The sequence below is a fragment of the Oncorhynchus mykiss genome, chromosome 13, assembly GCF_013265735.2.
Source record: "Oncorhynchus mykiss isolate Arlee chromosome 13, USDA_OmykA_1.1, whole genome shotgun sequence".
Lineage (NCBI taxonomy): Eukaryota > Metazoa > Chordata > Actinopteri > Salmoniformes > Salmonidae > Oncorhynchus > Oncorhynchus mykiss.
In genome coordinates this window covers 60,127,572-60,149,727 of record NC_048577.1, presented here as the reverse complement: position 1 = coordinate 60,149,727, position 22,156 = coordinate 60,127,572, and the positions used below count along the sequence as shown (strand labels likewise).

Genomic DNA, 22,156 nt, shown 5'->3' with positions numbered 1-22,156 from the left:
GAACATTCAAATAAGACCTCTGTTAAAAGAAAGAAAGCTGGAAAGAATACTCAACCAATGGTTTGGATGGAAGCAGTGGCTAACAGCCGTTTTAACTAGCTATGTGTCTTGTTTTTAATGCTTGATGGGTGAATCCAATCACTTTTTGACCAATTGGTCAGAAAATGACTTTTTGGAGGTGAATGCCAAAACACTCAGAAGATACCTCACCATACCATGAGACATCCATGTCTTCATCACTGGAAAAGATACAGTTGAGTTTGATATCATTTAAAAGCTTACAAACAGGGTGGTCAAACAATTGTATAATTTATTTTAAAAAATATTAAATTAGGCCATTTAACCTTTAACATCAATTATCTAAAAACACTTAAACTCACTTTTTTAAATATATATTTGCATATGTTGTATCTTAGACCCTAGGTTTTTATGTGGTGCCTACCAACATGCTCTTGAATACAGGGTGGATGTCATTTCAATCATAGAAATATAATTTTTAGAATGGACCTATCCCTTCAGACCACTGCACTTTTAGCTGGTACACCACTGAAATTGAAATGGAAATGTAAACTTATAATTACTACCACAAAGATGGTGGACGGTCCAGCCACCGTTGAATGTCGACTTAAATGGTCATGTCTATTCCATTATCTATATTTCTATGACTTCAATAGATATTCTATTAAAGACTGACAGTAAAAATTTAAACAGATATTCCTATTCAAGTCAACATTCTCTGATCCAATCATCTTTGTGGTACCATTTGAAAGTTGAAATTTCAATTTGATTCCCATTTTAGTACATTTATCTGCCATAAGACAACCACCCTGTATTCAAGAGCATGTTGTTTCAACCGATGGCGGGCAAAACACAAAAACCTCAGATCATGTAAAATAAGGTCTAAGCTACGACATATGCAAATATGAAAAAGAGTTTTAAAAAAGTACCATTTATATTTATTTGTTTTAATAACGTTTTTCAATCAATTCTAAAATAGTTTGACAACCCTGTTTATAAGCTTAAAACGATATCAACTTTTTGTCTTTTCCAGTGATGAAGACATGGATGTGTCATGGTATGGCAGAATATATACAATAAGTAAACATTGAGCACCTTTATCTCTTGAACGTTTTGGCATTCATCTCCAAAAAGACTTTCTGAGCACTTTTTACATGGGTACACCCATCTAGTACCAGGTCGGACCCCCACTACCTCCAGAACAGCGACTCTACAAGGTGGAGAAAACGTTTCACAGGGATGTCGGTCCATGCTGACGCAGTCGCATCACAAAGTTGCTGCAGATTGGATGGCGGGAGATTCATGCTGTGAACAGCCCGTTCCATCTCTTCCCAAAGATGCTCTATTGGGTTTGGTCAGCAAAAATGTTCAGATACTCTGTGGTGTTCAATCATTGCTCAATTGGTATCAAGGGACCTAACATGTGCCAGGAAAACATTCCCCACACCATTACACCACCGCCACCAGCCTGTACCGTTGACACCAGACACATGCTTACACCAAATTCTGACTCTGCTGTCAGCATGATGCAACAGTAACCGGCATTCGTCAGACCATGTTTTTCCACTCCTGAATTGTCCAGTGTTGGTTATTGCGTTCCCAATGGAGCTTCCTCTTGTTTTTAGCTGATAGGAGTGGAACCCTGTGTGGTCGTCTGCTGCAATAGCTCATCTGTGACAAGGATCAACAAGGTGTGCGTTCCGAGATGTTGTTCTACACACAACTGTATTATTTATCTGTTTGCTGTCTGTTAGCTTGCACAATTCTTGCCATTCTCCTTCAACCTCCCTCATCAATGAGCTGTTTTCACCCACAGGATTGTGGCTGACTGGATGTTTTTTGTCGCGCCATTCTCTGTAAAAACCTAGACACTGTCTGCGTGAAAGGAGATACTGAATCCGGCGTGCCTTCCTCCTCCGATCATACCACCTTCAAAGTCACTTAGGTCACACCTTTTGCCCATTCTAATGTTCAAACAGTAAATGATTGTCTCAATGCCTGTCTGCCAGCTTTATATAGCAATTGCCGTGACTCACTGTATAAGTGCGATCCATTTTCATGAACAGGGTGTACCTAATAAACTGGCTGGTGAGTATATGTATGGAAGGTTTCATTCAAATCAAATGGGGTGCTGTCAAAAAGTGATGGAATCTAAATGGATTTTCCCTGATAGACTGTTTTAATTTCCCATGGAACTTTAAACAATGCAATGGTTGAAGCAAAGCAGAAGCTTTATAAACTTTATTCTTAGCTGGAACATGACATTTTTAATTAAAATTAACTTTACTCTATGAAGTATGTTCGACTACTGTGGTCTTCCTTTGCAATTAAATCTAAAGGGATATTGGAATCAGCCTATGCACCGATCAAACAAAATATAATAATGTTTGTGTGTGTGTGTCACGCAAACTCATTTCTGGGATTGGTTATTATGATGGTGCATTTAATGGGTTTCGAAGCATATTAGCTTTTTTGATTGAGTTTGTCCCAACAATATTTTCATGTTAAAATCTCAGACCCGGCTCACAGCACACAGCTGGTGAGGTGAAGGGTTGAGGGTGAACCCCAGTAAAGGTGTGAGGTCCAGATCATCCTCTGTTACTCCAGGAGGAGGAGAGAAACGAAAGCGCTGTAGGAGGGAGGTGAAGAAGAGGAAGAGCTCCATCCTGGCCAGACCCTCCCCAAGACACACCCTACGACCTGCGAGAGAGACCAAATATACAGAAAATAGCATGAAGTCTGTCCAAAAGGCTACCAGAATTGTTCTACTTCTTGCAATGAAATTGTGTTTTATAATGAAGTTAATCTACCTGCAGAGAAGGCCATGAAGGCGTCCCTCTTGACAAATCCTCCCTGCTCATCCAGAAAGTGTGAGGGGTTAAAGGTGTTGGGGCTCTCCCATTCGCTATCATCCTGTAGGACCGACGTCAGTAGAGGAATCACAGATGTCCCCTGCAGTGAGAGTGAAGCATATGACCCCTTATTTTCAGAGTAAAAGTGATGAAACTTTGTTTAATAAATGTGCACACTCAAAGGGAGTGGATTGCAACTTCAGGCAGAAATATACACTTATGGCATGCCCATACTACAATATTTCACAATCATGTGTTGTGATCTGGATGCCGTCTTTTTGCATACCCCAAATGTGGAATCCTTACCGATATCATGGACAGAAATGGTTTGAGAACATTCCAAGATTTGAAAGATACATACAACTCCTTTTTTCTATATTTACTACTAAAGTCAGCTATGCTGGTCTACAGAGTACCTTGGGAAACCCAACTACCAAACCTTCCAGTGATAGATTTATAAATACACTATCTGGGCTCCCAAAAGGACTGATCTCTATAATATATAAACAACTTTTGGAAAGCTCATATTCTGAGCTAGCCATTTAAACATTATGGTCCACAGATTTAATTCAATCTGAACAATCCTTTAACTGGAACAGAATATAGATGTCACGTCTACTCCCTCTCCGGCGCACTAGGTCACCAGGCTGCTCATTATTATACACACAAACCTGTCACCATCATTACGCGCACCAGCACCTCAGACTCACCTGGACACCATCTGCCTGATTCCCTTCCATATATTACTCCCTTTGGTTCCTTCCCAGGCGTGTTTTCTGTTTCATGTCTGTGTATTGTTTGTTCTTGTTTTGTATTATGTTTAGTTTATTGATTAACTCCCTGAACTTGCTTCACGACTCCCAGCTCACATGTTACAATAGAAAAATATGACCTTGGCATCCTGTAATCACAACCATCAATTTATACAGGCGGGGTGGGAGGCATGGTTTCCAGGTGGGGAAGGAGGATGCGGGGTTGGATAGGGACTGAAGGGGGGAATGGATTGGGCTTCTCTTTATATGCATTTCTTTTATTGTTTTTTGAACCTGTAACTTCCCTTCAGGAAAAAATACAATTTGAAGTTGGTCACAAAATAAACACAGAGATTTGGATATCCAGGTATCTGACCTTTTTGATGAAATATCCCTGGAAGGTGACATCTCGGCTGGTGGTGTGAGGGACGGACATGGGTACAATGTTGGCCAGTCTCTGGGTCTCATGGATCACTGCATCAGTGTAGGGAAGGTTCTTCCTGTCCTCTACCAAGGTTTGACGACTTCCTATGACCCTGCTGATCTCCTCCTGGACCTGATCTGAGACAGAAATGAGGGAGGGTTGGAGTTAATACAGTGAAATGTACACTGAGTAGACAAAACATTAAGAACACCTGCTCTTCTTTCCATGACAGACTGACCAGGTGAAAGCTATGATATCTTACTGTCTCTTGTTAAATCCACTTCAATCAGTGTAAATGAAGGGGAGGAGACAGGTTAACAATGGAGTTTTAAGCCTTGAGACAATTGAGACATTATTTAACTAAGCAAGTCAGTTAAGAACAAATTCTTATTTACAATGACGGCCTACCAAAAGGCCTCCTGAAGGGACGGGGGCTGGGATAAAAATAAATATAAATATAGGACAACACACATCACAAAGAGAGAACACAACACTACATAAAGAGAGACCTACCACAGCATGGTACAAACATTATTGGGCACAGACAACAGCACAAAGGGGAAGGTAGAGAACAATACATCATGCAAATCAGCCACTGTCAGTAAGACTGAGTCTTTGAATGAAGAGATTGAGATAAAACTGTCCAGTTTGAGTGTTTGTTGCAGCTCATTCCTGTCACGTTCTGACATTAGTTCCATTGTTTTGTCTTTGTTTTAGTATGGTCAGGGCATGAGTTGGGGTGGGCAGTCTATGTTCTTTTTTCTATAATTTGGGATTTCTGTGTTTGGCCTCGTATGGTTCTCAATCAGAGGCAGCTGTCAATCGTTGTCCTTGACTTAGGTAGCCTGGTTTCACCTTTGAGTTGTAGGTGATTGTTTTCTGTTGAGTGTTTGTATCTGCCCCAGACAGAACTGTTTCGTTCGTTCACTTTGTTGTTTTTGTTCAGTGTTCTATTTCTTTATTCAAAATATGGACACTTACCACGCTGCACATTGGTCTGATCCTTGCTACTCCTCTTCAGGTGACGAAGACGCAAACCGTTACAGTTCCAGTCGCTAGCTGCAGCGAACTGAAAAGACAAGCGACCCAGGGATGTGTGCGCTTTGGGGACCTTTAACAGAATGTGACTGGCAGAATGGGTGTTGTATGCGGAGGATGAGGGCTGCAGTAGATATCTAAGATAGGGGGGAGTGAGGGTTTTATAAATAAGCGTCAACCAGTGGGTCTTGCGACATGGATTGTGTATGCGTTTCATTCAGAGGTTGAATGGGCAAGACAACAGATTTAAGTGCCTTTGAATGGGGTATGGTGAAGGTGCCAAGCGCATCGGTTTGTATCAAGAACTGCAACGCCGCTGGGTTTTTCACACTCAACAGTTTCCCGTGTGTATCAAGAATGGTCCACCACTGAAAGGACATCCAGCCAACTTGACAACTGTGGAAAGCATTGGATTCAACATGGGCCAGCATCTCTATGGAATGCTTTCGACACCTTCTAGAGTCCATGCTCCAACGAATTGAGGCTGTTCTGAGGAAGATGTTCCTAATGTTTTGTACACTCAGTGTATAAACCTGAGTTAACGTTTAACCTTCATTAACCAAGCCATCCTGGTCTAGTTTCATAATATATTCTTCAATTTGGCCCTTTGCCAATGTTTATAACTTGTAACACCATGAGTACTTTACTGTTTCATGTCTGTGTGTCACAGGTGGCACCTTAATTCGTGAGGACGGGCTCATAGTAATGGCTGGCACGGAATCGAACACATGGTTTCCATATTTTTGATACCACTCCATTCCAGCCATTATTATGAGCCGTCCTCCCCTTAGCAGCCTCCTGTGGCGTGTGTGCATGTGTTTGTGTTTATATAAATCCTTACCCTGTATATGGGGGTACTTGGTCATTAGCAGCAGACCCCAGCGCAGGGTTGTCCCGGTGGTGTCGGTACCAGCAGAAAACAGGTTACCAACACTAAATACCAGGTTGTCGTCATGGTAGAAAGAATCCATATGGCCAGATTCCTAACAGAAACAGACCCTCAGATGACATGAGTTACGTACAGTCAGTCTTTCCTCAACTCTTAGCCAAGAGAAACTGGCATGCATAGTATTGATATTAGCCCTCTGATTACAATGAAGAGATAAATGTGTCATGCTGTTCTGGGCAGATTAAGTTGGCCCTTCTTTTGACTGGACAATAATTAAGATAAGATCAAACTAGAGCTTGCTTTGTGGAGAGTGGTGCTTCTACACCTGCATTGCTTGCTGTTTTAGGCTGGGTTTCTTTACAGCACTTTGAGATATCAGCTGATGTAAGAAGAGCTTTATAAATACATTTGATTGATTAAAAAAAGCAGAGCATCTATTTATCACGAAAAGTCCTCTCCTCATCTTTACAATCATTGAATCAATATGTTCTGACCATGAGAGTTTACAATCTAAAATAACACCAAGTAACAGCCACACCATTGTATCAATACCTTGCTTCCTTTTGGAGATGTTCAGGACCAGTTTATTACTGGCCATCCATTCTCAAACTGACTGCAACTCTTTGTTTAGTGTTGCTGTGATTGCTGACGGGTTGAATCATCAGCATACATGGACACACAGGCTCTGTTTAATGCCAGTGGCAGGTCATTGGTAAAAATAGAAAAGTGTAATGTGCCAAGAGAGCTGCCATGCAGTACACCACACTTTACATGTTTAACATTAGAGAAGCTTCCATTAAAGAAACCTTGGGTTCTATTAGATAGATTGCCATATTGTGGATTCAGAGCTGAGGTTGAAAAGCCATGACACATAGGATTATTCAACACGTTATGGTCAATAATATTAAAGGCTGCATTGAAATCTTTTTATTATACATTTCTTTAAACCAATCATCAGTCATCTGTGCCAGTGCATGTTCAGTGTCCTTCTTTATAAGCATTCTGAAAGTCTTAATTTGTTTACAGAGAAATAGCATTGTATTTGGTCAAACACCATTTTTTCCAACAGTTTGCTAAGAGCTGCCAGTAAGCTGACAGGTTGGCTGTTAGAACCAGGCCTGAGGACAGACAAACACTTCTCTGGGGTCAGATTAAAGACATGACAGTTGTCATTGCCAGGAGGTTTGTCATTATTGATCGACAATAATTTCTTCACCTCACCTTCAGCCAGTCAAATGTGCAGCCAGACTTATTAGCCACTCCTTTTGCCCCATCTCTATCAACTATACAGTTATTCAATTCCTCATCAATCCATGGAGCCAGTTTCTTAAAGGTACATGTTTATCAATAACTAGGAGAAGCAATTTCATAAATGCATCAAGTGCAGCGTCTGGATGCTCCTTATTAATCACATCAGACCAACAAATATTTTTTAACATAATCCACATAAGAGTCACAGCAAAATGTGACTTCTTATTTTTTAGGTATTTTTCTTAAAACATCATTGTTGGTTAAGGGCTTGTAAATATGTATTTCACTGTTGTATTCGGCACATGTGACAAATACAAAATATTTTCAAATCAAATGAAATTGTATGATCTCATACACTATTTTAGTCCCATCTTTTAGAAGCACATAAACTATTAAATTTTTTTTTTTAACTAAGCAAGTCAGTTAAGAACAAATTCTTATTTACCATGACGGAGTACCTCGGCCAAACCCTCACAATGCTGGCCCAATTGTGCGTCGCCCAATGGGACTCCAATCAAGGCCGGTTGTAAGCCAGCCTGGAATCAAACCAGGGTCTGTAGTGATGCCTCTAGCACTGAGATGCAGTGCCTTAGACCTCTGCGCCACTCAGGAGCCCCCATCAAGAATTTCACACACATTATCTGGATACTGACAGTTAGAACTCGGTGGCCTATAGGAGCTACACTAAAATAGGCTTTAGAGGAGGCAGGTGAACCTGCAACCACAACACTTCAATAACACAAGATCCTCTCTAAGCATTACAGGGATATGGCTCTGAATATGTACAGCAACAACTCCCCCATATGCATTCCTGTGTCTGCTGTAGATGTTATTTCATTGTATTGCTAATGATGTATCGAATGAATTATCGACGCGAGTCTCATAAATGGCTAATATATTAATATATATCTGATGTTAGCAAATTCATTGTATTAACCTTATTTCTAAGGCTACATATATTAATATAGGCTATTTTTAGCCCTTTCCTGTGTAGCTTATCAGAGATAGAAATAATATGGAAAATAACAAAAAAGCAAACAAAACAGATAATCAACACATTCTTTTAAATCAGCTTGAGGAACATTTTCAGTGTTTGAGTCTGACTTTACATGTGATTCTACTGATACAGAGAACTAGTTAGATCCTCCCTCAGCTGGCATTCAGTCATATACGTCATTTAAATTAAATTATGTTGAATCAACATTGAATAGATGTTGAATTGACGTCTGTGCCCAGTGGGATGTTAGTGTTGGACAACTCAAGTTAGTTGTGTTTTTCAGCAGTAAAGTGAACCACAAGGTGGTGTAATAAGTCCTATAAACACGGCAGTTTGGTTCCTTGATACTGATTGTCCGAATGTCTTGGTAATTTAGACAATATACCACGAGTGTGGCGCAAAATTACTTGTTTACTGTTCTAAGAATGTTGGTAACAAGTTTATAACACCAGCAAGGCACCTCAGGGTTTTGTGGAATATGGCCAATATACAAGGACTGTATACAGGCACTGAACTTCGTGTGGTGCACTGCCTCAGCTGTGGTAAATTGACCAGATACCACACCCCCTCTGACCTTATTGATTAATTATATTCTGTATAGTCATACTGAGCAATATTAATGCAACACTTTGTTATGAATGAGTGAGATGCAGATTCTGCATGAAGTCTTCATACCTCCAGGGTCTGCTTTCGGACGAGGAACGAGTCCACAAAGCCTCTACACATGTGAGGGTTCAGAGTCTCCTTCAGGCCCCTCACCAGCTCTGTCACCTCCATCTTCATATCAGCAATATTCTTTTTCAGACGTGTCAGGTTGTTTATCCACGGACCCAACCAGGGAAACATGTTGTACATCTACAGAGAGATTCAGGTAGAATACGCATAAAACATTTGATATTAATTATAACATAACACACCACAACTATGATTAGATTATTAAATGCATGAATTCAAATGTGATACACATATACATTAATATGTAATTATTAGTTGTGAGCACCAATAGTGATATTCAATATTATTTGATATCGATATGAGCAAGGCATATTGTAATGTCAGTTTATTATTTTTACTATTGTTAGGTGTGTGTACTGGAGGCGAAGTCAGGTGCAGGAGAGCAGAGTGTAGTGAACAGGTGCACTTTTATTCCGGTCCAACGAAAGCACAAAAGTACATAAATGTGACCAAACACGGAACATAGACAAAAAGTATGGCGCGTAACAACACCCACATAACATAAAATCGATTTCACACGGAGGGGAACAGAGGACTAAATACATGCAGTGTGATTAGAGAATGAAAACCAGGTGTGTATGGAACAAGACAAAACAAATGGAAATTTAAAAAATGGAGTGGTGATGGCTAGAAAGCCGGTGACGTCGATCGCCGATCGCCGCCCGAACAAGGAGAGGAGCCGACATCGGTGGAATCGTGACAACTATTCTGTAAAAAGAACACATTACTTTTCCTGCATACACAAAACCCTCAAACAGAACTCACAGGCTCTCAATTTAGCATATTTAATTAGTTGCCTGTTGATGGTCCTATAATATAGGCCTCCCTAACTAATCAATATGAATACAAAATTATAATAACAGAATATTCACGCCTGGCCCAAAGGACAATCTGCTAACAGTTGTCTGAACTTCAAAGAGCCATGGAGGTGAACAGATAAGTGAACATACACAGTTGCAATATATTTTATGCAAACTGATACGATATGGAATCACAATTTTTTTTATATAATGTTGTATATCGGTGCCCATCACTAGTGATTATTTAACCATATTATATATAATAATTGCAATGATATAATTAATAAAATATTTTAGCCATTTAGCAGACGCTCTTATCCAGAGCGATTCACAGTTAGTGCATTCATCTTAAGTGTCACGACTTCCGCCGAAGTTGGTGCCTCTCCTTGTTCGGACGGTGTTCGACGGTCGTTGTCCCCGGCTTTCTAGCTGCCACGTTTGGAGCTCTACCTGGAGATCGTCCACCCGGCTCCCTCGGGACACCAGAGCGTGTTTATACTGTAGAGGTATAAATCAGATCACGGTGAAGTATAGTTACCCGCTGCCTCTCATAGCCAGTGTGACAGAGTCTTTGCATGTGGCACGCTTCTTCACCAAATTGGATCTCAGGAGCGCTTACAACCTGGTGCGTATCTGGGAGGTAGTCTGCTTGGACTCAAGGCGTCGGGCGAGTGGCCTTCAGTACCTCATGGAGTGGGAAGGGTACGGTCCGGAGGAGAGATGCTTGGTGCCGGTGGAGGACATCCTGGACCCTTCCTTACTGCAGGAATGTCACCATCTCCACCCGGACCTCCCTGCACCTCGCCCTCCGGGTCGTCTAAGAGGCTGGTGTTGGTGCGCTGCTGGAGCCGCGCGTCAAGGGGGGGTACTGTCACAACTTCCGTCGAAGTTGGTGCCTCTCATTGTTCGGGCAGTGATCCGCTAGCTGCCACCGATCTATGTTTCTTTTTCCATTTGTTTTGTCTTGATTGTGCACACCTGGTTCCCATTATGTTAACATTTATTCCCTATTTAACCCGCTGCTTCCCACATGGTTTGGTGAGTGTTTGTTCTTTGTTTAGTGTTCAAGACTTCTGTGAGCTGATGTGTTTTCCCTACGTTGAAATGTTTCTTTTCGAGCAAAGTATGTATTTTACTCAGTTCTGTGTCCTGCACCTGACTCCGTCCTAACCGCTGCACATTGACACATGACACATTAGATAGCTTGGTGGGACAATCACATGTCACAGGCATAGGGTGTGGTGGGGGGTTATTTAAGATACTTTTTGAGGAGTTAAAGTTTCAGGTGTTTTCGGAAGATGGGCAGGGTCTCGGTTGTCCTAGCTTTAGGGGGAAGCTGGATCCACCATTGGTGTGCCAGGACAAAGAGCTTGGACTGGGCTATGAGGATTTTATTTTAGATGTTATACATCATGAATATTGTATATAATGATTTATAAGCAGCATAGTAATGGGTTATAAACGGTACAATAATGGTTTATAATAAGTTTACTGGCACATCAAGTAAAGTTTAAATGAGTATGTACATATTAATTGGCAAGAATTCATAACAGGCGTCTGTTTCCTAATTTTATTGATTGCACTGAGACAGACAGATTTCAGATTATTTAGAAAAAAACAGTAAAAACAAAATGGTCTGAATAAGCAGACTACCTGAATTGATGCAGAACCTGTAAGGTGAATACTCTCCTTGGCCCTGTCCGCCATGCCTGTGAATAGTGGGTCAGTGTATTCAAACCTGCTGCCATAGACAATGGCTGAGATTATGTTGGAGACGGCATAAAGCACAGACTGGGTGGTGTCAAATGCCTTACCTGTAATAGACAAAACATCTAATTAATTACAAAATAAGCTTTCCAGAACCCACACAATCACTTAGCTATTTACTAATAATGTAGTTATAGCCTGATTTTAGCCTAGGCAACCCTGAAAATACATCATACTACTTCTACTACTAGTGAAAAGATACTGATTCTCTTACCCTCATGTTTTTCAAACACTTCAATCAGGTAGGGGATTTCCTCTAAGATTTTCTCCTCACTCCCTTTCTTGCCCATCCCAAAGTCTCTAAGATTTGTCAGGGCAAAGCGCCTCATCTCTTTCCATGAGTCTCCATTGGCAAACAGAATCCCTGTAGAGAATGTAGTTTGTTTCCATGACAATTTAAAGTAATAATTATCAATAAATGACTATAATATGCCATTTCATAATGAGCATGTATCATATATACATATATGTATGTATGTATGTATACATATGTATGTATGTATACATATGTGTATGTATGTGTATATACATATATATATATATATATAAATATATATATATATATATATATGTATATATATATATATATATAAATATATATATATATATATATATATAAATATATATATATATATATATATATATAAATATATATATACATATATACATATATATATGTATATATATATATATATGTATATATGTATAATATATATGTATATATGTATATATAAATATAATCTGCCAAATTATCTCTGCATCTTTTCTGGTCAGGATAATCTCTGTCTATTTAAGACATTTTAGACATTTATATTATTTGCAGAAGATTAGAGTAAGAACATTTGATGAATTGTAGTCTGATCTAGTCTGATCTCTGCATTCAGCATTCTAGTCTGATCTCTGCATTCACCATTCTAGTCTGATCTCTGCATTCACCATTCTAGTCTGATCTCTGCATTCACCATTCTAGTCTGATCTCTGCATTCACCATTCTAGTCTGATCTCTGCATTCACCATTCTAGTCTGATCTCTGCATTCACCATTCTAGTCTGATCTCTGCATTCACCATTCTAGTCTGATCTCTGCATTCACCATTCTAGTCTGATCTTTACATTCACCATTCTAGTCTCAAATGTCAGAAAGGAGTGGTATTATTTCAAATGAACTTGTCAGCTATTGGATCACTTTCAACCAATCAGAGGACAGCTTAATTCAAGCACAGTATTTGGCAACATTGGTTGTTGTCCTAAACCCAACCATTGTTTCTGAGAGGGCACTGATTGGACCAGCCATGTTCTGGCTTATTCCAAATGCCAATCTATTGGATAAAGGGCAGGCTGATATACATGCAGTAAAACAGAATGGTGAATGCAGCAATCAGACTTGCTCCACCAGGCTAGAATAAGACTTTCAACAGATTGTAATGCATTTAATTTCCAACTCCTCTCAAAGTGTCTGAAATTGATTGTGTAGCTCAATAAAGTTTATTTAAAGTAACTGTTAGGTGAAAATCTCACTTTTAAAAGTTCATAATTTGTTAACTCATACCCACAATGTTGTTGACTCATCCTATGCTCATATTTGTGGCCAACACATAAATTGGAGAACAAACGCATGGATTTCTGTTTTAGCTTGTTCATAGACTGCTTACAGATTAAGGAAATCAATAAGACAGGTTGTAATTTGGGTGAACTATCCCTTTAAGAATGGGACATGGCCAGCAGAAGAGTAAAATATCATTACCATGTCCTTGGTTGAAATCATAGAACACAGGTGTGATGTCCCTGTCCCCAAAGTCCTCTGCCTGGTTGACCAGCGCCTGCTTGACCGTCTTGTAACCTGCCAGAACAACCACTTTCTTGGGTCCAAAGTGAACCGTGAAGATGGAACCATATTTCTTGGAGAGCTGGACAGATAAAGTTGACATAAAGTACACCATAGACTCAGTTATGTCTCGTAATATTATATGACCAAGCACATAACTGGACACCACATACAGCTTGTTTAACATGTATCAGTCAAGAAATAGAGTGAAGACAGTGGTTTACAGTTGATGTCAGACCTTGGTTCAAATACCAGTCAATGTAATTGAATTACTTACAAACAATTAGTATTTAGACAAAGTTTTTTATTGGAAATACATTTGTAAAGTATTGGTGTCAAGCTCCCGCTCCCAACATCACCGGTCTACTAACCACTGGTTCTGGCAACCCATCATTATGCACACCTGGCAACCCATCATTATGCACACCTGGCAACCCATCATTATGCACACCTGGCAACCCATCATAATGCACACATGGCAACCATCATTATGCACACCTGGCAACCCATCATTATGCACACCTGGCAACCCATCATTATGCACACCTGGCAACCATCTCTATGCACACCTGGCAACCATCTTTATGCACTCATCGCAACTCATCATTTTGCACACCTGGCAACCATCATTATGCACACCTGGCAACCATCTTTATGCACACCTGGCAACCCATCATTATGTACACCTGGCAACCCATCATTATGCACACTTGGCAACCATCATTACGCACACCTTTGACTCATCAGTCACACCTGGACTTCATTACTCCCTTGATTACCTACCCTTTAAAAAGCACTCTTCCGTTATCCGTCATCAGATAGTATTGTTTATGTTTCCATGTCAGAAGTCTGGTCATGTCATTAACTGCACCGGTCATTAACTGCACCTATGTTACAAGTGGCATGTATTTACAACTACTTGTTGTTTTATTTGATGTAGTTTTTGGCTGTGTATTAGAAAATACTCAAACACAAAATGTCAAATACTTAAGTATACGATGTATTTGAACCCAGGTCTGTTTTAACAAGATCCCTGAAGGGATATTCCTAGGGTGCATCTCGGGCACCGAAGACGTGGATGTTGATTATGGCAGCCCCCCGCACCTCTCTGATTCAGAGGGGTTGTGTTAAATGCGGAAGACACATTTCAGTTGAATGAGTTCAGTTGTACAAATGACCAGGTATCCCCCTTTACTTTCAATATTCTAAAGTGACCTCATCTCTTTCCTTGCAACACATTGGTCACTGTCACAAAGTATTTTGTCCATAGCCTGGTTCCCAACAAAAAACAGATCTGGGACCAGGCTACTTGGGTAGGACATATCTATTGAAATACACTACAGAATAGAACACTAAACAACATTAACCAGCTAAAAGCATGTACAATGTGCCAGAGTTCATTCATCAGTTTGCTTATTGAACTTTCAAACCTGGTGAAATAGCAAAAAAACGACATACCGTAAGTGAGATAAAACAGATCAAATCTCACAGATCAAATCAACATCAACATGTTTTGTTCTGAAAGCAAAGGATGACTTCATCTTACCTCGCAGAGAGTGCAGTAGGGCTTCTTGAGGTCCAGCTGGAGCATGTTACCAAGCAGGGGCAGCGGCCTCGGTCCTGGAGGCTCCTTCCCCTGTTCCTCAGAGCTGGAACCAGAGGAGCGGAGGTAGAGGACCAGCAGAAACAGCACAGTACCCAGCAGTGTCACTGTGCTTGATGTCTGTAGAATATCTTCTATAAGAGACATCTTCAGACTGAGCTCATACACCTTATACTGGGCTAAAAATACAACACACCAATGCTCCGTTATGGAACAAGTGTGTGTGCTCAGAGAACTTCCACAACAACAGAACTCCAATGAATGTTATTTGTATAACCTCCCCACACCACCCTATTGGAGCAAGATGAGAAGAGGGATGTTACAACCTCAGAGGAGGAGCTAAACAATGCAACTCCAGCAGGTCTGTCAACATATAATTGTGAAACTCACATGATCTCACCTGCAGGTCATTGACAAACTCTCCATATGATTTGTGTCCTGGTCTTTCCAAAAAAGGTAATACATCGAAAGGCATTTATACGCCCGGTGAAATGGAATTAGACTGATAGACCAGATTAACACATAAACTTTATTCCATCACCAAAGGGATGGTGAGGGTTACATAGATAGAATGAGGTTAAATCTAATCATATTTGGGATTTGATTGTGTTACTAAAGATCTTCAGAAATCCCCCTCTGTTGTCTATATACTTTGAAAACTATAAATATCATATAAAAATATAATAAATTACTGATTGACATATATTTACATCTCCAATCATATATAATAACTTTTTAGACACTTGAAGGTGTTCCACATTTGATGTTTTATTTGTTTAGTGTGAGTCAATGATGATCAGGTAAATGGTCTGGTAAAACTATCTTCAGTTCAGACAGTGGGAGAAAGAACAGGTCAGGCTGGATCCCAATAATCCCTCTGCCACGAGGTTACAAAGGTCAGTTTACACATTCCAAAGACAGAATACATTTCCAATCTCTGTAAAAGTCTGAAAACCTCTTCTTGAATAGAGGGAAGCATAACTAACAGAAGTCACCTTGCCCTGCATATACAGATACTTCATTAAAATACAACATTTAAAATATGCTTTTTCATCATAGTCCTATATTTGTATATCATGTGTATATCATGTGTAGTCTAAGCCAGAAGTCGACCCACGATTTAATTTGCTCCCCAAAAGTTGTCATTTCTTTTTTAAGATTTTCAAGGATTTGAGTGGAGATCTGCTTCCCCAACCTCCCACTCTCGATGGGTTAGTATTTCTCATCTCTCCTTTAAATTGATCAAATGAGGTTCACTACCCATGGTGCTACTGACAAATCTACAAAGGTATGGCAGCTTTTCATTTAATTTGTAATCAGATCCACATCTCTGGCTTTTGTATTACTATAGATTATTTAGGTTAGGAACCTAATGGTGTGGCACAAATCTATATAAATAAATGCTTTCTTTACACAGCTAATCAGAAGTATTTGAGAGATTGTGGTTGTGAAAAAAAAAGACACATGGGTCTGTACGTCCATGTGTTTGCCCTGCCCTTACAGCCACATCACCTCTGACATCTGCCTTTAACAAAATGGATCACTGCTCGGCTAAGAGGGAAATATACGCTCCCAGCCCTCTGCTCTATTACAACATTTTCATAAATAAATTGTGACTGACACTCACATAAGATTTTTGTTGATGGACAAAGGAATTCAGCTCAAAATGACTTTTGTTTAGGAAATCTGTTTGCAAATACTCCCAAAAATAGATATACAGGTTCATCCAGGTAACTGCCAAATAAAGGAAACACCAACATAAAGCGTCTTAATACAGTGTTGGGCCATGATGAGCTAAAACAGCTTCAATGCACCTTGGCATAGATTTCACAAGTGTCTGGAACTCTTTTCTTCCATGAGAAATTCCATCATTTGTTGTTTTATTTATGGCTGTGGAAAACAGTCCCAGGCGCCACTCCAGAATCTCCCATAAGTGTTCAATTGGGTTGAGATCTGGTGACTGAGACAGACATGGCATAGGGTTTACATTGTTTTTATGCTCATCAAACCATTTATTGATTGTGGATAGGGGCATTGTCTTCCTATAGGGGTATAATCATGATAGCCAAAATAATGGCCCGCCCAGCATTTTTTACATGACCCTAAGTATGATGAGATGTTAATTGCTTGATTAAGGAGGGTAGGAACCACACCTGTGTGAAAGCACCTGCTTTCAATATACTTTGTATCCCTCATGTACTTGTGTTTCCATTATTTTTGGCAGTTACATGTATGTGGTCTGTCTCAATGTAATCAAAGTATGAAATTAGTATGGTATTGTGAAATATAATATCTGTTTGAGCTTACTTGCTGTCAGTGTACAAATGATAACAATTATGTTCCGGCCCAATGACTATCTGCTCAAGAAAAAATCTTCCTGCGGCTGAATGTAGTTGCCTACCCTCCTGGTCTAACCAGTGTGGAAATACACATTGGGCCCAAACTCTCTCCTCTGCAATATTGCCTCATAAATTGCCGCTGTATCATGGGCTTCCGATGTGCTGTCATCGTGGTTGGGTGATTACATCCAAACTCTGCAAACTCACAAAAGTGCACAACACACAAGAGTTGAAACAAAGGTTACTTTCTGTCAAAAAGGTGTGATTGTAAGGTCTGGTTCAACCTGACCCAGGGATCATTGACCGTTTTTAATCCTACGTAGCTCCCTGTTAACCAGCAAGTGAATAGCCAACTTGTCCCAAAAGAGCCGAGGGGGAAGTTGGAGAAGAAATGGCATGGAGGAGGTGTGTTACTTTTTGGAACAGCATTTTCGCTCACGGGTATGTGCTTACAGGAACAGTCATGTAATATATAGTGTAGGTTAACAACAAGGATAAACCGCTATCATATGCCTTGATCATACAGATATCAAAAGATAGAATTAACCCTTGCAATGGCTTCTGGGGTTGATCTCAAAGGCTCTCATATTTCTTATTGTCTGCTGATGGTTGATATTCAAACTGGTTAGGTAGGTTTAGACTCTCAGAGCATTCACACCTGAGTAAAGCCAGCGTGTCTATGTATGCGGGTGACTCAACACTATACACATCAGCTACTAAAATGAGTGAAATTACTGCAGCATTTAACCCATAAGAGTCTAAGCCCTGCCTAAACCGGGGGGTCTAAAGCCATAAGGAATTGTATTAAGAATGTCATACCAAGGATCATTTAGCTTTTTGATTTAGAATTTTAAGACCCCTTTTTTAGTGGACTTTACTCCTATAAGCCCATAGAAATGCATTGAATAACAGATTCACAACATGGAACAACAGATAGTCCCCCCAAAAATCAAAAGGAAGTTTGTTCTGAAGTGTCTGTCCTATATCTGAGTGATACAAGAAAGATCAGGAAACATATACACTAATGGTCAAAAGTTTGGACACACCTACTCATTCAAGGGTTTCTCTTTATTTTTTACAATTTTCTACTTTGTAAAATAGTAGTGAAGACATTTAAACTATGAAATAACGCATATGGAACCATGTAGTGACCAAAAAAGTGTTAAACAAATCAAAATATATATTATATTTGAGATTCCTCAAAGTAGCCACCCTTTGCCTTGATGACAGCTTTGCACCTTCCTGGAAGGCATTTCAAATAACAGGTGTGCCTTCTTAAAAGTACATTTGTGGAATTTCATTCCCTCTTAATGTGTGTTCTACAATGCAGAAAATAGTCAAAATAAACAAAAACCCTTGAATGAGTAGGAATGAGTAGGTTCTAAAACCGGTAGAGTATATATATTTATATATACAGTGCCTTGCGAAAGTATTCGGCCCCCTTGAACTTTGCGACCTTTTGCCACATTTCAGGCTTCAAACAGAAAGATATAAAACTGTATTTGTTTGTGAAGAATCAACAACAAGTGGGACACAATCATGAAGTGGAACGACATTTATTGGATATTTCAAACTTTTTTAACAAATCAAAAACTGAAATATTGGGCGTGCAAAATTATTCAGCCCCTTTACTTTCAGTGCAGCAAACTCTCTCCAGAAGTTCAGTGAGGATCTCTGAATGATCCAATGTTGACCTAAATGACTAATGATGATAAATACAATCCACCTGTGTGTAATCAAGTCTCCGTATCAATGCACCTGCACTGTGATAGTCTCAGAGGTCCGTTAAAAGCGCAACGAGCATCATGAAGAACAAGGAACACACCAGGTAGGTCCGAGATACTGTTGTGAAGAAGTTTAAAGCCGGATTTGGATACAAAAAGATTTCCCAAGCTTTAAACATCCCAAGGAGCACTGTGCAAGCGATAATATTGAAATGGAAGGAGTATCAGACCACTGCAAATCTACCAAGACCTGGCCGTCCCTCTAAACTTTCAGCTCATACAAGGAGAAGACTGATCAGAGATGCAGCCAAGAGGCCCATGATCACTCTGGATGAACTGCAGAGATCTACAGCTGAGGTGGGAGACTCTGTCCATAGGACAACAATCAGTCGTATATTGCACAAATCTGGCCTTTATGGAAGAGTGGCAAGAAGAAAGCCATTTCTTAAAGATATCCATGCACAGTGCTCCTTGGGATGTTTAAAGCTTGGGAAATCTTTTTGTATCCAAATCCGGCTTTAAACTTCTTCACAACAGTATCTCGGACCTGCCTGGTGTGTTCCTTGTTCTTCATGATGCATGATTCATGATCAATGTTTATTATGGTGTGTCTTGTCCTTAATGTGCATCGGGCCAAGATTCACTCCTCAAACTCTCTCCTTAGACCCGGCTCACAGCACACAGCTGCAGAAAAGGCCATGAAGGCGTCCCTCTTGATGAATCTGCCCTGCTCATCCAGAAAGTGGACTGGGTTAAAGGTGCGGGAGCTCTCCCATTCGCTCTCGCCCTGCAGGAGGGAGGTCAGTAGAGGAAACACAGACGTCCCCTACAACCAATAGAATTAGAGACAAATCCAGAGTATTGGATTTTGTCTGTCCACCATGCCTTGGAACTGAGGGTCATTGTATTCAAACCTGCTGCCGTACACAATGGAGACGATATTGAAGGCAGCACAATTGACTGTTTGGTTGTGTCAACCGTGGGTCTGGTACCTGTCACACTGTTGACAATAATTCAAATTAATAATTTTTTTTTTGTAATCTACTTCAATTGACCCCAGCAAACTGTGGAAGTTGAAAATGTATTACATTTCAGTTTCAGTCACAAAGTCCTACAAATAGACCTTTGAACGACAGTAGTTGGCTAACTCATGTGTTTGTTTAGGTGAGTTTGTACTTCTCCTATGTTCCAAGCTAAGATTTCAGGGTGAGCAATTATTCAAATTCTCAAAACATTTGTACTATAACTTTTGGTTGAAACTCTAAATAGAACTTATAGCCACACAGGTCAAGTTAAAAACTATTTTAGGAAATACAAACAAGCTAAAAAATCTATATTTTTTAAAGCAACTCAGGAATTCTCCTCAACTCACAAAGGGTGCGGTAGGGCCTCTTGAGATTCAGCTGGAGCATGTTACCAAGCAGGGGCAGAGGCCTGGGTCCTGGAGGCTCCTTCCTTCATTCCTCAGAGTTGGAACCTGAGGAGAGGAGGCAGAAAAAGTACAGCCCCTGGCAGGGTCACCATGCTGGGAGTGTGGAGGAGAAGATCTTCTACATAACGCATCTCATCACAGAAGCTCTACATTGGGCCACTGAGGACTTCCTTATTGATCTCTATGCCCCACCCTCAGGTACACAGGAATGTGGGGGAGGGACATGACTGGGGGTGGGATCTATTCAGGTGCATAGGGACAATTGAGAACAAGAGAGAGGCACTTGGCCCATAGCCTGTTTCAACATGTGCAGCATCATGGAGGGCTTTCACAGTTTGAAAGTAGTCAAATGAGTGGGTCTTTAAGAAGTAGAAATCAACTACTTTAAAATTGAGATTGAGCCCTCAATAGCACTGCCCATGCTGTCACGGAAGTGTCTATTGTCAATATGGATGAGCTCTCTACATCTCTAGGATCCTTATTCAACCCATAGGGCTTTTCTCAAATGGTTTGCTCAACTCCTGCGTCCGCTCTCCTCCATCTTCTCTTGCCTCCTTCTGAAAAAGGTCAAAGGTAATCAAGGAGAGGCTGCGAGGAGAGGGAAAGTGGACAAAAATGAGTTCAGTTAAATGAGACTCCTTCTCCACTCGCTCGTCATCAGGCAAATTAAGTTGACTACTTCAAAATGGTCAAAGTCCTCAGTGGTGCTGCCCATACTAATATAAGCTTTGGGGCAAGTTTGCCCTCTATCCAACTTTATGGCAGGCTCAGAGCCACATACAACAGCGCATTCAGAAAGTATCCTCATCAATCTACACACAATTAGATTTTTTTAAATATCACATTTACATAAGTATTCAGACCCTTTACTCAGTACTTTGTTGAAGAACCATTGGCAGCGATTATAGCCTTAAGTCTTCTTGGGTATGACGCTACAAGTTTGGCACACCTGTATTTGGGGAGTTTCTACCATTCTTCTCCTCAAGCCTCGTCAGTTTGGATGGGGAGCGTTGCTGCACAGATATTTTCAGGTCTCTCCAGAGATGTTTGATCGGGTTCAAGTCCAGGCTCTGGCTAGGCCACTCAAGGACATTCAGAGACTTGTCCCGAAGCCACTCCAGCGTTGTCTTGGCTGTGTGCACAGGGTCATTGTCCTATTGGAAGGTGAACTTTTGTCCCAGTCTGAGGTCCTGAGCGCTCTGGAGCAGGTTTTCATCAAGGATCTCTCTGATCTTTGCTCCGTTCATCTTTGCCTCGATCCTGACTAGTCTCCCAGACCCTGCCGCCGAAAAACATCCCCACAGCATGATGCCGCCACCACCATGCTTCAAAGTAGGGATGGTGCCAGGCTTCCTCCAGACGTGTGTGTAGATTGCTGAGTAATTATTTTTTAAATCCATTTTAGAATAAGGCCGTAACGTAACAAAATGTGGAAAAAGTCAAGGGGTCTGAATACTTTCCGAAGGCACTGTATATGCTGACCATATTTTTCAACATAACGGAACAGCCTCAACAGAATGTAGAACATGGATATCACGTAGATATCATTGTCTGTCATTATACTGTAATCCGTCTATACTGAGCAACAGAGAATTTACTGATTAAACGTAATCACAAAACTGAATAAGAGGAAGTATGAATACAGTTTAACCTCGATTGTCTTTTAGGTCTGATTGTGTTTCACACTTTCTGAAGAATCAGTTAGCAGATT

At 40.4% G+C, this 22,156-nt stretch overlaps 1 protein-coding gene across 1 annotated transcript; it reads right to left on the bottom strand.

Moving 5' to 3' along the window:
- Window positions 1–2,242: 2,242 nt before the first annotated feature.
- Window positions 2,243–15,286, bottom strand: LOC110511678 (cytochrome P450 2K1). Its single transcript, XM_036941776.1, has 9 exons — window positions 14,894–15,286; window positions 13,267–13,429; window positions 11,738–11,887; window positions 11,410–11,570; window positions 8,897–9,076; window positions 5,926–6,067; window positions 3,999–4,183; window positions 2,829–2,970; window positions 2,243–2,718 (listed from the first exon to the last, which is right to left on the bottom strand). Exons 1-9 carry the CDS (start codon window positions 15,095–15,097, stop codon window positions 2,531–2,533), a joined length of 1,515 nt encoding a protein of 504 aa, XP_036797671.1. The 5' UTR covers window positions 15,098–15,286; the 3' UTR covers window positions 2,243–2,530.
- Window positions 15,287–22,156: the final 6,870 nt, after the last annotated feature.

Excerpts from the sequence above, each read along its gene's own strand:
- LOC110511678 (XM_036941776.1), bottom strand. The coding sequence starts at position 15,097 with ATGTCTCTTATAGAAGATATTCTACAGACATCAAGCACAGTGACACTG. Across the intron at positions 9,077-11,409 it reads CAGGTTCTGCATCAATTCAG|ATGTACAACATGTTTCCCTG; the intron begins GTAGTCTGCTTA and ends ATCTCTCTGTAG. Across the intron at positions 6,068-8,896 it reads TCCGAAAGCAGACCCTGGAG|GAATCTGGCCATATGGATTC; the intron begins GTATGAAGACTT and ends TGTTTCTGTTAG.